The sequence below is a fragment of the Dermacentor andersoni genome, chromosome 10 (assembly GCF_023375885.2).
Source record: "Dermacentor andersoni chromosome 10, qqDerAnde1_hic_scaffold, whole genome shotgun sequence".
NCBI lineage: Eukaryota > Metazoa > Arthropoda > Arachnida > Ixodida > Ixodidae > Dermacentor > Dermacentor andersoni.
In genome coordinates, this window is record NC_092823.1 from 101,991,073 (window position 1) to 102,006,957 (window position 15,885).

At 44.7% G+C, this 15,885-nt stretch overlaps 1 protein-coding gene across 1 annotated transcript in view; it reads left to right on the forward strand.

Annotated features, from left to right (window-relative positions):
- LOC126544544 (uncharacterized) overlaps positions 1-2,514 on the forward strand; it is a 41,853-nt gene extending 39,339 nt beyond the window's left edge. Inside the window, exon 14 of the mRNA XM_050191889.3 lies at positions 12-2,514. Within this exon, the coding sequence (XP_050047846.1) occupies positions 12-355 (344 nt within the window). The 3' untranslated portion in view covers positions 356-2,514. The remainder of the gene's footprint in view (positions 1-11) is intronic.
- The last annotated feature ends 13,371 nt before the right edge of the window (positions 2,515-15,885 follow it).

Consider the following 15,885-nt stretch of genomic DNA (forward strand, 5'->3'; position numbering starts at 1 on the left):
CCGCTTTCCAGTTCCCGAAAAGCCGAGGAATGTGACCCTGGAGGAAAAAGACGGAGGGCACACACTGACATGGCTTCCCCCGGAATCGTGGAACGGACCGCCGGGCGGCTACGAAGTCAGCTTCACCTGCATGAACGGCGAAGTCAAGGGCAACAGCACCAGCGTCTCTCTCGAGGCGGACAGGATGGCGCTTCGTATTCCAACGCTCAGCCCGGGCGTGCCCTGCACTGTGAGCATCAACGCGTACAACCTGTACGAGGACGAATCACAGGACGGAGCAAGAGTCAGGGTCCGCTTTACACCTCTCGGCGGCAAAAAGGATTACGCCGCGTTCGATCATCCGACGATCAACTGAGAGCGGTTCTCTTGTTATAGGAGCAACTGTGAGGAAACTGTATGAACACTCACATTACTGTATTGCTGTCACAAGGGACAAAATGCCAAAACCACTGCAGGGGCAACCGACAGGGAGTATAAGCTCGGAACAAAGTTGTCTACAAATCTATAAAAGAACGCAGAAACAGCATGGAGAGCGCTTACTAATTCAAAAAGTTAGGCACTACATTTCTAAGTGCACAGTCTATCGTTTTACATGGAAAGAAAATTAACAGCCGCTGCTGTCTTTGTCTTGTCCTCGCTGTTCTTTATGCCCCTTCTTTCTTTCTATCGTCTATTCTAGATAATAGTAAACACATGTATGGGCGTCGTTTCAGGCGTACAGTGTACTATGTATTTGAGTGGTATGTGTTGTCTATTTCTTCCTTTTATTATGTGCTTTGAATACCTTTCAATAGGTCAGCTATGGCTCAAGCGCTATCGCGTATGCCTAAAATGTTCGCATGGGGTTTTCTTAAAGTAGACTGACTACTGACAACATTGGTTTTTCAGCGTCTTCGCACGTGTCTTCGTCATCCTTACGCTAGTGTTGCGTATTCAACAGCGTGGGATACTATGATCAACTGCTACGAACTCTACCAAAATGTCTTTCCGTGCTGCTTCTATTTTTACGCCTAAAGATTCGCTGTTGATCGAGGCCTTGAAGTTCTTCCTGTGGGGAATTTCTATCAGGCTTCTCGAGCCTTTTCTAGTCATATAGTGATCATAGTGTTATGGTAGAAGGATGATATTTACGTGGATTATGTTGGCCTACCGTTCCCCCAGCAGGTAAAATGTATTGCAGTAACACTTCCAACATAAGTACATGTTCATTTTTGATGGTTTCTTCTAATGCATAGACATGTACCACGAATTCGCACACAGTTATTTACATAGGTTCTCATCTCTAGAAGTATGTACCGAGATTTTAGAGGGTATCTGGGCACCCCTTAATCCAACCACACCTTTGGTGAAATATTCCAGCTTCCGCCGTTGCAGTACGAGGCATATTAGAGTTGCCGCCGGTTAGCTAACGGCAAAACAGGTACAAACGCACTGCAGGCCTGGTGGTCGCATAGAACGGGTGTTCTAGACGCTTAGATGTTGTCTCACCTGTTGGTAGGTGCGAGGCACATGACCGCCAGACGTTTATCAGGCGGCGTCGGGCCGTCCCAACACCTGGTCAGGAGCGCGCTTGTGTCTATTTTACCGGTAGGTACCCTGCGGCAGCAGTTGTCAGCCCACCACAGCAGCGGTGACTGCTCCCCTACTTCATAAAGGAGGAGGAGGAGGAGGAGAAGGAGGACATAAATAGAGAAGGCAGGGATGGTAACTAGTAATGCGTCTGATTGGCTACCCTAGCCTAGGGGATGGTAAAGAGGGAATAGGAAGATAGAGAGATGGAGTTGAGGGGGAGGAAAGCGGAGCTGACATGTTCATTTCTGACGGTTTCTTCTAATGCATACACATGTACCACAAATTGGCACTCAGTTATTTGCATGGGTTCTCATCTCGAAAGCGTATCTGGGCACACCTTGACCCTACCACACCTTTGGTGAAATATTCAAGCTATTTCATGAAAGGTGTCGGGCTGTGAAGGGGCACTCAGAGACACTGGTAAATCTCTATATGCCCTGTTTCGAGATTAGAACCCATATTTACAACTGAGCACCAGGTCGTAGTAGATGTCTACTGACTAGAAAGCAACTAGAGAGAACCAGCGCATTGCCGGGGGCACTGGGATTGAAACCCGTACCTCTAGCATACGAAGCTGATGCTCCACCATTTGACAAGCGCTGCTGTTATGGTACACTTCCTTTTGTTAACTAAGAGTTAATATCTTACTTTGTAGGTTAAGAAGATGTCCCATTGTCATACACTGCAATCGAATGCATAGGTCGGAATGTGGTGGCTACATAGTACGGTGCCAGTCTATAAAGCTGGACGGCCGTGACTAATAGCCAGAGGACGAGTGAAACTATGGTACAAATTTTGCCAGACCTTAAATGGTTAGTCTACTCCTGTTACTTATTTGCTTTTAGCGATCAATGGCGAAAGTGTAATTTGATGAGATTGTTTAGATGGTAAACTGCTTATGTTTTTGCGGAAAATTTAAATAAATGCTGGCATTCCTCGCCACATGGCCTTGTTTATTTCTCACGGGATCGAATTCCACTGCAGACGCAATGATCGCAGTGTACTAGTGCAAGTCTTATTTAACTTTCTATTCCAACCTGTGGCTGAAGCCATAAGAACACTTCGTTTCACGCTGCTTTGAAAACGCGAAAGTTTTCTCAGCGGAGTGTGGGTTTGTTTCCATCCATATAACGTGAGTGGTCGAAAAATGGAACCACAGATCCTATAAGTGTGAACGTGGAATAATTTACTCAGGGAAACAATAAGATAGGTGGTCGATACAAGTGCACCGACAGCAATTGGCGTCTGAAACCTTGCATAAAACCTGGCTCGAACGTCCGCTAGTGTTGTGCTCAACGAATTGGGCACAAGAAGCGTATGCGTCAGAAACGTATGCGTCAGTATACGTGTGTGTATGGTTGGGGATCCTTCCCCAGCGGAAATCCCCACTGAGGAGGTTACCGCTGCTTGGGATATCGGGTGACCTCCCAGAACCTAATCACGAGCGGCAGAGAAAAAGCCACGGATTTTCTGGGACAGGGTCAACCGAATTTCCTGGAAACTCCTCACTAATGGCCAATAGCGATTCCCGGGGGCGAGCCGCACAGCGCGCCATGTACGCCTTCTCCCCCCGACGTTTTCAACAACGCTACTGGCTGATATGCTGGGAGCATGCTGGAAGAGAGCTGAAACCCCCTCTTCGGCGAGGCAAGCGCTGGGAGTGGCAATGAGCGGCGCAAGGAAGTGGAACTCGGAAGAGACGACAGGTTTCCGACACTCTCTGTGCTTTTGAACGTTTAGTAATAATAGTTCATGTAAATAAACGCAAAAGATTTGTTCCCTTTAAACCTGCGAACTGGCCGAGTGTTTCTTTTTGATGGCTACCTCGGAGAAACATAAAAATTCAGCAGATACACTTCAGACTGCGTGCGTGTGGGAATGCGAAACCATTATAATCCCTTAGGGGAAATGTTTTCGATTGATGTTTTCGGCACGCATTAAAGTTCTTTCTGCTGAATCGGTGTGTGTGTTTGCGTGTACGTTGGCGATAGGCCGGAAACATTTGGGCCATTTTGCTGCAGAACAATGAATTTTATTTTATGTAAAATTAGGTCCGGGACGCTGCCACAAGAATTGACAATGCAGTCATGTTGCTGAAATGAACAGAACAGAAATTCCAACAGGCTGCATTTGTTCGTTGTAATGATTGTAACAAAAAGATCTACAGGTACGCGTAGCTTGTTCGAATCAATTCCAGGCTTATTAAGGTTACCAATACTGTGCTTGCTGTGGGAAGGTAAGGCAATTTCATGAGAATAGATGGTATCATCAGATAAGACAAGGCAATTATTCTTCGGTACATAGAAAGTTCCGATTAACACTTTTTCGCGCTCTAGGCTGATTTCAAACCAAGTAGACTGCTGAGTACTTTCTATATCGTTGTGGTTAACACATATTAGTAATCCATCAACAGCAATCAGTACCCCACCAGCTTTTTGTTTTAATCGTCTGAAGTCCCAATCACTACGGAAAAGGTTGCAGCGTGGAGGAAACGAGACAGATGAAGGAATGTCACGGCAAAGCCAAGTTTCGGAAATAACAGAAAAAAAAGAGCAAATGACATTGGAGAAAAATACACGTGCTTTGGTGCGAAGTCCACGAGCGTTTTGATAAATGATGTCCAGATTACCAATTTCAATAATAATAATAACAGCAACAATAATAATAATAATACATAAAGGAAGTTTTAAAAGTTATTATTATTATTAGTAGTAGTAGTGAGTTGCTGCGAATAATAATACTTTATATGTTGTCCAGGAACAGATATGGCAATTTCATATGCTGGTGTACCTAAAAAACTGCAAAGCAATGAACGCAAGTACTCTTTCTAAAACAATAAGAAACACTAGGACAACAAAAAAATCATCGCATCACTGCGTCCTTCAATTTACATGACAGCATAGGAGGCTACGTCAGTACTTCTTACAAAACGTCAGCAGTGGCCTCCCACTAACGCCAGATCAAGCAAATGTTGATTTAGCTCGGTACAAGCACCCTTCCGCTTGAACAGTGTGGCATGGATAACTGTTCTTTGACGTATGACGAAACATCAAAAGTTAAATTTATTGCACGTTTTATATGCGTTTTAAGGCTGTACACTCTTTGCACAAAATTGCCATCAATATTCATGTACCGAAACCAGCACAACATTGTCAATGTAGCAATGGTACGAATCATCTGCCACGTGCACAGCATCGAATAGCTTTTCGGTACTCAGGAGCCAGTTGAAGCAGGCAATAAACAATTTATCCACTAACACATCATCTTATTCGTGACACTGCAATTCCAGCTAATAGATTCGTGTTGCAGTTATTGTTTATGCAGCATCGGCCGGCAGCGTAGGAAAGAACCTCGTCATGGCCCACCGTAGTTCGCTGTCAAAGCTTGCACACTTTGTTGACTAAGTTTCAGCGTTGGCCACAACTTTCTTATTTCCCCAACTGCAGATTTTCCGTGAGTAGATTGCACAAGGAAGCTTCCAATGAGGTGCGAGTACGTCAAGTAGCATAGGCACCGGGCGCGCGGTAAGTTTGCACCGGGGGCGCCTTCATGCGGCGGCGCCGCGAATGTAAAGGCACGTTATGGCCGGGCTGAGCGCCACATTCGCTGCAGCCAGCTACGTTTATTAATTTATGTTCTGCCGTTACTTCTCTTTTCTGTTCCGCGTTGCCGAAATACCACGTGAAATGAAGTCTAAACAAATATGTTGCGTTTTTGAGTGCGCGAAAAGTTACTGAAACATGACCGAAGCTGGCTGGCGCTGTAGAAAACTGAGGGGAGAGGGGGACGCTCTTCCGCTAACTGTTGGCACTCCCACGGCACCTGCGTTTTTCGAAAACTGCAGCTTACGGCATTTCGCTGGCCGCCGATAGCCGATAAGACGGTTGCGTTCGCAGTAACATCAGCGAGTCAACATTTTTTTTTTTTTTTTTACAGTCATGCTTTATGTTTTAGGGCGCCGCTCTTACGCGCCCATTCCTGCGTATATACGTAAATATATATGTATTCGTGCGTATATACGTATATACGTTCCTGCGTATTTTCGTATGTACCCCCATAGGACCGGATTTATACCTTATGGAGCCCATCGTATCACGCGTTCCAGACAGAGGGACAGATTTCCCAGCGAAGTCGCTCTCGAATGTTTGCGCTTCAAAATAGTGCTGCTATTGGCCACGCGTCGGTGCACGAAGTTATCAGTAACCGCAATGTCGAACAGCTTTATTAATGTGCGCTGGCGATGCGAAGTTCCACACCTTGTATGGAGAGACGCACGGTGGGAATGGTCAACGGTTATTAGAACAGCGTCCTCCTTTCCACTTTGTTTCCGACGGCGGCCACCGCATGTCGACCATAGGAGGGTTCGAGGCTACCTGACACGCGCTCCTGTGTTCCCGCTCGCATTGCTCACGATAGTACAGTGCTCAGCAACTGAAACGCCATGATCAAAGTGCATGGTTGCGGCGCTTTTTGCGCTGACTGCGAGTGCTAGGGACACCAAACCGATGCACCATAGTATACGGGGAAAGCGACAACCTTCGCGACGTGTTGTGACTGCGTTTGGTTTCACGGTGATTCCCTACAGCTCACCTGTGACGCTGAAAAATTGCAGCAGCCGCGCGCTTCGAGTATAGCGTTTCAGTCGCTGAGCAACGTAGGTACTTTTCCGACGCTGCTTTGCCCAGGCGTAGTTGTTATAACATTAAGAAAGGAGCTTTTCGTATCCGCAACAACTTCGCGTCCAATGTGAATTGCCTGTCTTCGCCTCCGCAGTTGTAAAGGCTTCAGAACTTGGACACCTAGGGCGAACGCTTTGATTTGTAGTCGTCATTTTGCCGTCTTTTCAATGTATCAGTCTTTCCTTTAGGGTACGTTTTCCTTCCTCGCCCTTCCTAACACCGGTTGCACTAAGGCACATGACTGCTGTGCGTCGACTGCGAACGCAAAGGGAGTGGTGTATTCACATTCGCCACCACTGACGGCTCTCGTCGCGGTATGTTGTATGGAATAGACATTGGCTGAATATTGGGCTAGTTTCTAAAACAATGAGAATGGGGAAGCATTGCAAAGATAAGAACAATTTCAAGGCACAGAGAATGGGAGACGTATGCCTCATTTTCTTGTCCGTAGTTTTTGTGCTTTTCCCCTATGCATGATTACATACGCTACAAGGTTAACGTACACAGCAAAATACCATCTGGAATATAACTGCTAGAGATCCCCGTCTCAGCATGGCTGGATGAGCTCTGTTCGCGTGGTGGATTTGCATCGCAATTTGCACCCGTTTTCTGCTTTATACACCGCCTGATGCCATGAATGTGATCTGCTTCGTACAAGTGGTGGCATTTCTCAGAAGCAGACTCAAGAGAATGTGTTTTCCCGTACGTTATCCCTCAAAACACGCAGTGTGAAATCGTTGGAAGCACCGCGCGCGCCTTCGTCCAGTGGTGCGCTTCCCATGCCAGTGCTCTGATAGCTGCCGTGCGGTAAATGTTGGTGCGGTTAATGACACGATCATCGGCGAGCGCTCGAATACTACTACAGGAAACAGTTCTTTTAAGCAACGAGTGAACCACGGTTTCTTGTCATTAGCGTGAAAGGTAACTGTCGCGATAAACATATTAGTGCAATGGTTAAATTTTTTCTCGGATATCAAGGAGTTTTCATGAATTGAGCTAGTGTGAAATGCGGATTTGTAGTCGAGAAAAAGGTGATGAGATTTTCATGATCATCATCATCACCCTGGTTACGCCCACTCCAGGGCAAACGCCTCTCCCATACTTCTCCAACTGCCCCGGTTTTGTACTAATTGTGGCCATGTTGTCCCTGCAAACTTCTTAATATCATCCACCCACCTAACTTTCTGCCGTCCCCTGCTACGCTTCCCTTCCCTTGGAATCCAGTCTGTAACCCTTAATGGCCATCGGTTACCTTCCCTCCTCATTACATGTCCTGCCCATGCGCATTTTTTCCTTGATTTCAACTAAGATGTCAATAACTCGCGTTTGTTCCTTCACCCAATTTGCTCTTTTCTTATTCCTTAACGTTACACCTATCATTCTTCATTTCATAGCTCGTTGCGTCGTCCTCAATTTAAATAGAACTCTTTTTGTAAGAGGATAGCTTTCTGCCCCGCACGTGAGTACTGGTAAGACACAGCTGTTATACACTTTTCTCTTGAGGGGTAATGGCAACCTGCTGTTCATGATCTGAGAATGCCTGCCAAACACACCCCAGCGCATTCTTATTCTTCTGATTATTTCAGCCTCATGATCCGGATTTGCGGTCACTACCTGTCCTAAGTAGATGTATTCCCTTACAACTTCCAGTGCCTTGCTACCTATAGTAAACTGCTGTTCTCTTCCGAGACTGTTAAACTCTACTTTATTTTTCTGCAGATTAATTTTTAGACCCACCCTTCTGCTTTGCCTCCCCAGGTCAGTGAGCATGCATTGCAAACGGTCCCCTGAGTTACTAAGCAAGCCAATATCAGCGAATCGCAAGTTACTAACGTATTCTCCATTAAAATTTATCCCCAATTCTTCCCAATCTGGGTCTCTGAATACCTCCTGTAAACACGCTTTGAATGGCATTGGAGAGATCGTATCTCCCTGACTGACGCCTTTCTTTACTGGGATTTTGTAGCTTTCTTTATGGAGGACTACGGTGGCTGTGGAGCCGCTACAGATACCTTTCAGTATTTTTACATACGGGTAGTCTACACCCTGATTCCTTAATGCCTCCATGACTGCTGAGGTTTCGACTGAATCAAACACTTTCTCGTAATCAATGAAAGCTATATATAAGGGTTGGTTATATAGCGCACATTTCTCTATCCCCTGATTGATAGTGTGAATATGCTCTATTGTTGAGTAGCCTTTACGGAATCCTGCCTGGTCCTTTAGTTGACAGAAGTCTAAAGTGTTCATGATTCTATTTGCGATTACCTTAGTAAATACTTTGTAGGCAACGGACAGTAAAGTTATCGGTCTATAATTTTTGAAATCTTTGGCGTCCGATTTCTGATGGATTAGGATTATGTTGGAGTTCTTCCAAGATACCGGTATGCTCGAAGTCATGAGGCATTGCGTATGGAGGGTGGCCAGTTTTTCTAGAACAATCTGCCCACCATCCTTCAACAAATCTGCTGTTACCTGAACCTCCCCAGCTGCCTTCCCCCTATGCATAGCTCCCAAGGCTTTCTTTGTTTCTTCCGGCGTTACTTGTGGTATTTGAAATTCCTCTAGACTATGCTCTCTTCCATTATCGTCGTGGGTGCTACTCGTACTGTAGAAATCTCGATAGAACTCATATGCCGCTTGAACTATTTCATCCATATTAGTAATAATATTGCCGGCTTTGACTCTTAACGCATACATCCGATTCTTGCCTATTCCTAGTTTCTTCTTCCCTGCTTTTAGGCTTCCTGCGTTCCTGAGAGCATGCTATATTATATCCATATTATACTTCCTTACGTCAGCAGTCTTACGCTTGTTGATTAACTTGGAAAGTTCTGCCTGTTCCATTCTAGCTGTAGGGTTGGAGGCTTTTATACATTGGCGTTTCTTGATCAGATTTTTAGTCTCCTGCGACAGCTTACTGGTATACTGTCTGACGGAGTTACCACCGAGTTCTATTGCACAGTCCTTAATGATGCCTATAAGATTGTCGTTCATATCTTCAACACTAAGGTCCTCTTCCTGAGTTAAAGCCCAATACCTGTTCTGTAGCTTGATCCAGAATTCCTATATTTTCCCTCTTACCGCTAACTCATTGATTGGCTTCTTATGTGCCAGTTTCTTCCGTTGCCTCCTCAAGTCTAGGCTAATTCGAACTCTTACCATCCTATGGTCACTGCAGCGCACTTTGCCGGGCACGTCCACATCTTGTATGATGCCAGCGTTAGCACAGAGTATATAGTCTGTTTCGTTTCTACTCTCGCCATTTGGGCTTCTCCACGTCCACTTTCGGCTATCCCGCTTGCGGAAGAAGGTATTTGTTATCCGCATATTATTCTGTTCTGTAAACTCTACTAATAACTCTCCCCTGCTATTCCTAGGGCCTATGCCATGTTCCCCCACTGACTTGTCTCCAGCCTGCTTCCTGCCTACCTTGGCATTGAAGTCGCCCATCAGTATGGTGTATTTTGGTTTGACTTTACCCATCGCCGATTCCACGTCTTCATAAAGCTTTCGACTTCCTGTTCATCATGACTGTATGTAGGGGCCTATATAGGGACCTATATGTATGTAGGGGCCTGTATGTAGGGACCTGTACGACCTTCAATTTGTACCTCTTATTAGGTTTCACAGCAAGACCTGCCACGCTCTCGTTAATGCTATATAATTCCTGTATGCTACCAGCTATATCCTTATTAATCAGGAATCTGACTCCTAGTTCTCGTCTCTCCGCTAAGCCCCAGTAGCACTAACTAAGATAACGTTCTATCGGTAAACGTTGCCAGGTTCAGATTCCAATGGCGGCCTCTTCGGATTTTTAGTTGTTGCATTATAGTTGTTCTCATCGTAGATACGTATTGTTTTATTGGATGTTTGTTCTTGAGTCGAGGTAAATGAAAAGAGACCATGTATGGCTTTGTGATCACTGATTTCAGGGAGGTGGATGGATGATGGATTATAGATACTCGGGGCTATTGGTTAATATCAGATCGAAGGTGTTTCCTGACCCTCGCGAGACATGGCTTGGTTTACAGACTAATTGTGTGAGGTTAAATTTAGACGAAGTCTTTCGCTTCTGCATGACATGTTAACGTGAAACTAGGTATGTTTTGCCGATCAACGTCCGGATAGTTAAAATCGCCAAAAAGAAAGAATGCTGGCATTTGGGTAAGTGGAAAGAAGCTTATGAATGGTATTATGCAGATGACGTGCGAAGACTGGATTAGTTTGTGGGGGTCTATAGCAAACACCAAGAGCACTGTTACAGGGGGAGCATCTCACATGCGCCACAACAATTCTATATTGGATGCGGTGTTAACACTAGAACATGATATACTCCGATCAATTACAACATAAACTCTCTCATCCCCCCCCCCCCGTGAGCCTTTTGGATCGTTTCGATACGCGAGAAAATTGAGTAAATCAGATAAAGTTCAGTGTCCGTTACGTCCCCGTTCAGACATATTTCTATTAGTCTAACGACGTTGCGCTTCGATGGCGAAATGATGCTCGATATGAGTTCACGCTTTGGAAGGAGGCTACGGATGTTAGTGAATATTACGAAAAAGGAGAGAACACTGCAGGGTGGGCAGGTTGCCATTTTGTTGATGCTTGATGACGGGGCAATTACTACGCTATTTCGTTAACGGTATCGGATTATTTATCAAATATATAGCGTTTCAACCTGGTGTGAAATGTTTTAAATCGCAAGGAGGTCTTGTCAGAACGTGATTTTTTAAATGAAAGTAGCTGCTTATGCGCTTGTTGAAGGGAGCGTGAGAAGTCCTCTCCAATATTTAGTCTGTGCTTCTCAATGTACAATCACTTGATAAAAGTGTGTCTTTGGTTTTGTAAGATAGGTATTTCACGATTATGGGACGTGTTTGATGACTTAATAATTACCGGGACGATGGGCTCTTTACATGTCGTTAGGGTGCACTGTTATTTCGTGGTTATTGCGGCAAATATCAATGATTTGTTTCTGAGACTCAGCCCCAGTTTCAATGCTGTATAGTGGGGTGAGGGATGTCATCGAAAATAAGGTTATTCCGGCGCGACCTGTTTCCAGCTTCATCTAGGCGTGCTTCTAGCTCACGAGCCTTTTTATCCATGTTGATTGTGTTGGACTGCATTATTTCGGTATGTTTTCTGAGAGGAAAAAGTTTTTGAAAATGAGCTTCAAGATCGGTTATTTGATTGTTTCAATCTGTTATGGTTTTACCTTTTAGCCGTTGTGCTTAACTGGCTTTTCAAACCCTGTATCTCGGTAAACAACTGGATCTAGCCAACACAGCTTCTTTAGCTGAGCCAGTACAGCAGTACTCATGTTAGGACCCGGGTTCATTTCGACATCACCCAATAACATCACTAAGGAATGAATTACATGAGCACATTCAAAGGCAAAAACAAAGCAGTGCGGGCTCGGAAACTGCACTAGGAAATAATTACTTGATTTTTTATCGAAGAAGGCATACGATTTACAGACCTGCATCGCAAAGTTAAATGGATTAAGTGGCTGCGTTGTGGTGCATATACAGCTATTTTATACATAATGGTGCTGTTGCCCATGATGACGTGGCCACCAGTGGCACGGTGATTTATGGTGATCGCAGCTTCCTTGGCTGCATATTCAGTGAGAAGGAGCAGTATGCGAGCGGCAGGTGGCACAAACCCACTTCATTCTCGCCACCCGGCAGTACGAAAACCGATGACGCCCCCGTATACAGGCCTACCACGGTCAACAGCAGCAGGCTGGCATTCGCAAGGACGGCCGTCTGTATCGCAAAGGTAAGTGGATTAAGCCAGTGAGTGGACAGCGGGGCTAGTTACGGTATCGGCAATAAAGCGTTACCATGGCACTGGTAGTCAAAGGCAAATTGAATAACTTTTGCATATCTGGCTCTGTCTTTTCAACGTACATAGGAATAAAATAAAGTGATGCAATTATGTGTAGAATTGAAAGGTCGTTTTGAGTGCGTTCTTTTTCGACCTCTAATGTATTTATTTGTGGCTTCATTTGTTGCACCAACGGGCGGCGCTTTCGCTCTTATCGTATCGGCTGCCAATTCGTTCGACTGCTTCGTCCGCTTTCAATGTATGAGGACGTTTTTGTCGCGTGCTCCGCAGTTTAAAACTTTCTGTGCCTGCGAATGTTCCGGCAATGTCGAAAAAGCTGTGGAAAGGCTGTGTGGTGTGGCGACTCGGGCAATAGCAGGGCGAAATTTTCGCGTTACCCAGTGGACGAGAGGTAAGAACATTTTTCTGCAATCGTTCTAAAGAAACAAGAGCTATCTTTATCAAAACAGCTATAGGACGAAGCGAATGATCTACCCTGGTTGATTTCAGTGAATAACTTTCTTGGTCTGGCGCGGTGCATTTTTCTGAGATGTTGTAAGAAACTGAATGGGTTTCTTGAACTTTTTGCACATGGACTTTTTGCACATGGACTGATTCATGCTAGCTAACGCATAGACGGAAATATCGCTTCGGTACATAGCATAGGTGTTGCGCTTGATTTTTTGCACGAGTATAAAACTTTCATTTTGTATTTGCAGAAAGTATTTGAATGCTTGCTGCACACAATCGTTACGCTGATTACGCCGAAGTGGTTACCCTCTAGTGGCCAGTTTGTTGTTCTGACATTACCACTCTTGAATTTCCATAAACACGCCACAAACCAAAAAAAAAGATAATCAATCAAATTGCAGTCAGTGTTCGTCTTTTCAATTAAAACGCGATGTTTGAGTTACCTGCGCGACAACCTAGGTGCGCTTGTCTTTTCGAGCTTTGCCAAGAAGGAATTTTTTTTTTCGTCGTTTCTACGCATTCTCAACTTTGGTTTGAATTTAGGTGTTCTTTAACCATGACCACGTGGCATTTTCCACGTGGTAATTTTTGAGATGGGACATATGGCAAAATTACGCTAAGTTGGGAGTCCTGGCACGGCTGATGTGGGAGCAGATGCGCAACGGCGACCGCCTCTGCTCGGACCATTTCACAAAAAAGGGACTCCGCCGACACGGCCAAATCAAGGCTGTTTTAATCGGCTATGCCTACTTTTGGAGTGGAAGAGTGGTCCCTCATTGATGAAGGTAAGGAAAAGAAGTTATTAATGGTTGCGAATCTGTCCTTCTGTAATTGATTCTTTTCGTACTGAAATCAATTGACAGAGCACGGCGCAAGTGTCATGTTACGTTACGCTGTGAAGTCTGTACCGCGCGCACCAAGAAGCCGCCTGCTGATCAGCTTGTCTTTATCGCTTGCTTATCTGCGGTACGCGATGTTCGTGATTTTAGGTTAAACTGAAAGCCGAACAGTTTTCGCTGACAATGAGCGGCTTCGCCTTCGTAAGAAGTTGTGTCCCGATTGCCGCTACAGCATACGATACGGCGAAGTCAGTTGCCGCGCGCTGCTCCTCCCTCGCTAAGTTTGGTTTCCGCTTTATAGCAGAAATTCTTCCGGAGCAAGACTTCCAATGTACAGTGGCCCAGCAGCCTTAAACTATTGGAAATTAGTTTTGCTGTTAGGGGGTATTTTGCTGAAAAATGAAGCGAAAATAAAGTGTTCAACTACCTAATTCTTACAAGATGCGTCAAAAACTTCCATCGATCAAAAGAACTAGTTCTAAAAAGCTAATGCCTAGTATTCTGAGCCAGCTATTGAAAAAGTAGCAATGCTTAACATTTTACATGAATATGTGGCAGAAGTAAAACTTGTATTCTTGCTTATTAAATTTTGTAGGCCTATATCTACTTGAAATTCTTCAACCAAATATAATTTAGAACTTAGCTACGCGGAATGAAAGTACTATTTTACGAAATCAGCTCTATCTTTCGGCGCGTCTACTAAAAAATTCATAATGAACTGGCTTTTCACGTCATGTTTTCATAAATGTAAAGCGATGTAATATTGCAGGCATTTGTCGGCAATGGAATTCGCTTTACAATGGAACATGAGAGTCAGTCATAAATAGGAAGCTGCGCTTGGCCAGTGTGCCTCTGTTTAGTGTTCCTTTGCACGTCTTGTTGGGCCACCTAACCCAACAAGACGTTCTCAACGAGGTATCTGTGTTTACAGGTTCTACACTTCGACAGCGAGGCCAAAAGCGTAAAACAGGCTCATCAGAAAACGCAAGCATCATCAACCGATTGAGAATTGATACCCAAAGGCATTTCAAGTCGACGAACTTAAAAAGCTGCCGAAACATTACCATGGAGGAAGCACCAGAGAAGTTGATGCACCTTGTGAGCTCAGACTTATACCAACTCTTGGGGTGCCAGATGACACTCCATTTACTGCAAGAGACACGGAAGGGCATGAAGGCATTTTTTGGGAGCACGTTGGTGTGGTCGCGAACTTGTGGGGTGTGACCACTCTACAGAAATCTAAGCTAAACAGCAGTCCACTCTAAAAAATATTTTGCTCAAATAAGTTTCGCACATACCTGCTTTACCAGTTCTGCTATGCATGGCTTATGCTCCACGTTAATGGCATCAATATGGATCAAGAAAAACCACCTCAGAGGAAGTCCGCTGCGAAAAGGAAGCTACAGAAGCTGGAAAATCGGGAAACATTTTCTTACTCATATTTTTTTCTTTTTTGTGATTCTCATAGTTCATAGGGCGGGCTCCTCATTAGCCTGTTTTTGCAAACTATTTCGACATATTTCAATATAACATTGCGCAGCCTATCCCTTTATGCAAACGATCATTGCTCCCACACTTGCACCCTCCTCTTTCAAAATTATTACGTAGCTACCATATACTGATCTTGGAATGGTAGAATCTTCTTGAGATTACTTCAATATCGCTATCGAAATATTAATGTTGCTCCATACTCTTTCCTTCAGTCGTTTCAACGAAGGCGCCTAATAAAACAACGGACGAAGGAAGGCGACACGGGACAACCACGTTGTTGTCGTTTTGTTCCCTGGCAGCAGCTGTTTATTCCTGTGTCAAGAAATAAAATGCTCAGTAGTTGCTGTGCATACGTGGTTAACCTGTGTCACCTTCCTCCGTCCGTTATTTTATTTGGCGCCTCCGTTGTAATCACGTATAACCAACTCGCCCACCAGCACGTGCTCAGTGACTTCAGTGGTTTCATCAATATGGCAAAAGTGGGCAGAGGGAAGCAGCACTCCTTTCGGCAGAGCCGCGAATAATCTTCATAAGCAAAGGAAGCTTGCTGTGCCAGAAACAAGTGTTTTAGTAAAGTGGAACTGCTTTCGTCTCCTTAATGTGTCGACACCGAAATTCTGATGACCGACAACCTCAAGCCATTGCCTAAACCCTTAAGAGAGCATTGGCACCTGTGCTATGCTTGAAACAGGTCACACGAAACTTAGCCTATGAGTTCGGTTAAAAGTGCATTATGTACGCTAAGCATATTAAAGGAAGGTGTTGAAAACCACTTAAAAGAGAATTGTTGTGAGACGGTTGCCCTGATGTACTTAATGCTGCACATTAGGGTTACCTTTAAAAATATTTCTCCGTGCCTCGAGGCTACGTGCTGAATAATTTATTTGTCCATCGATCTGTAGTTGCCGAACCTTAACTGACGACCAACCGCCGACTGACAGATTCTTCTCCTGCATTTACTGTTTATCGACAAAAACAATCAGTGCTATATATTCGTA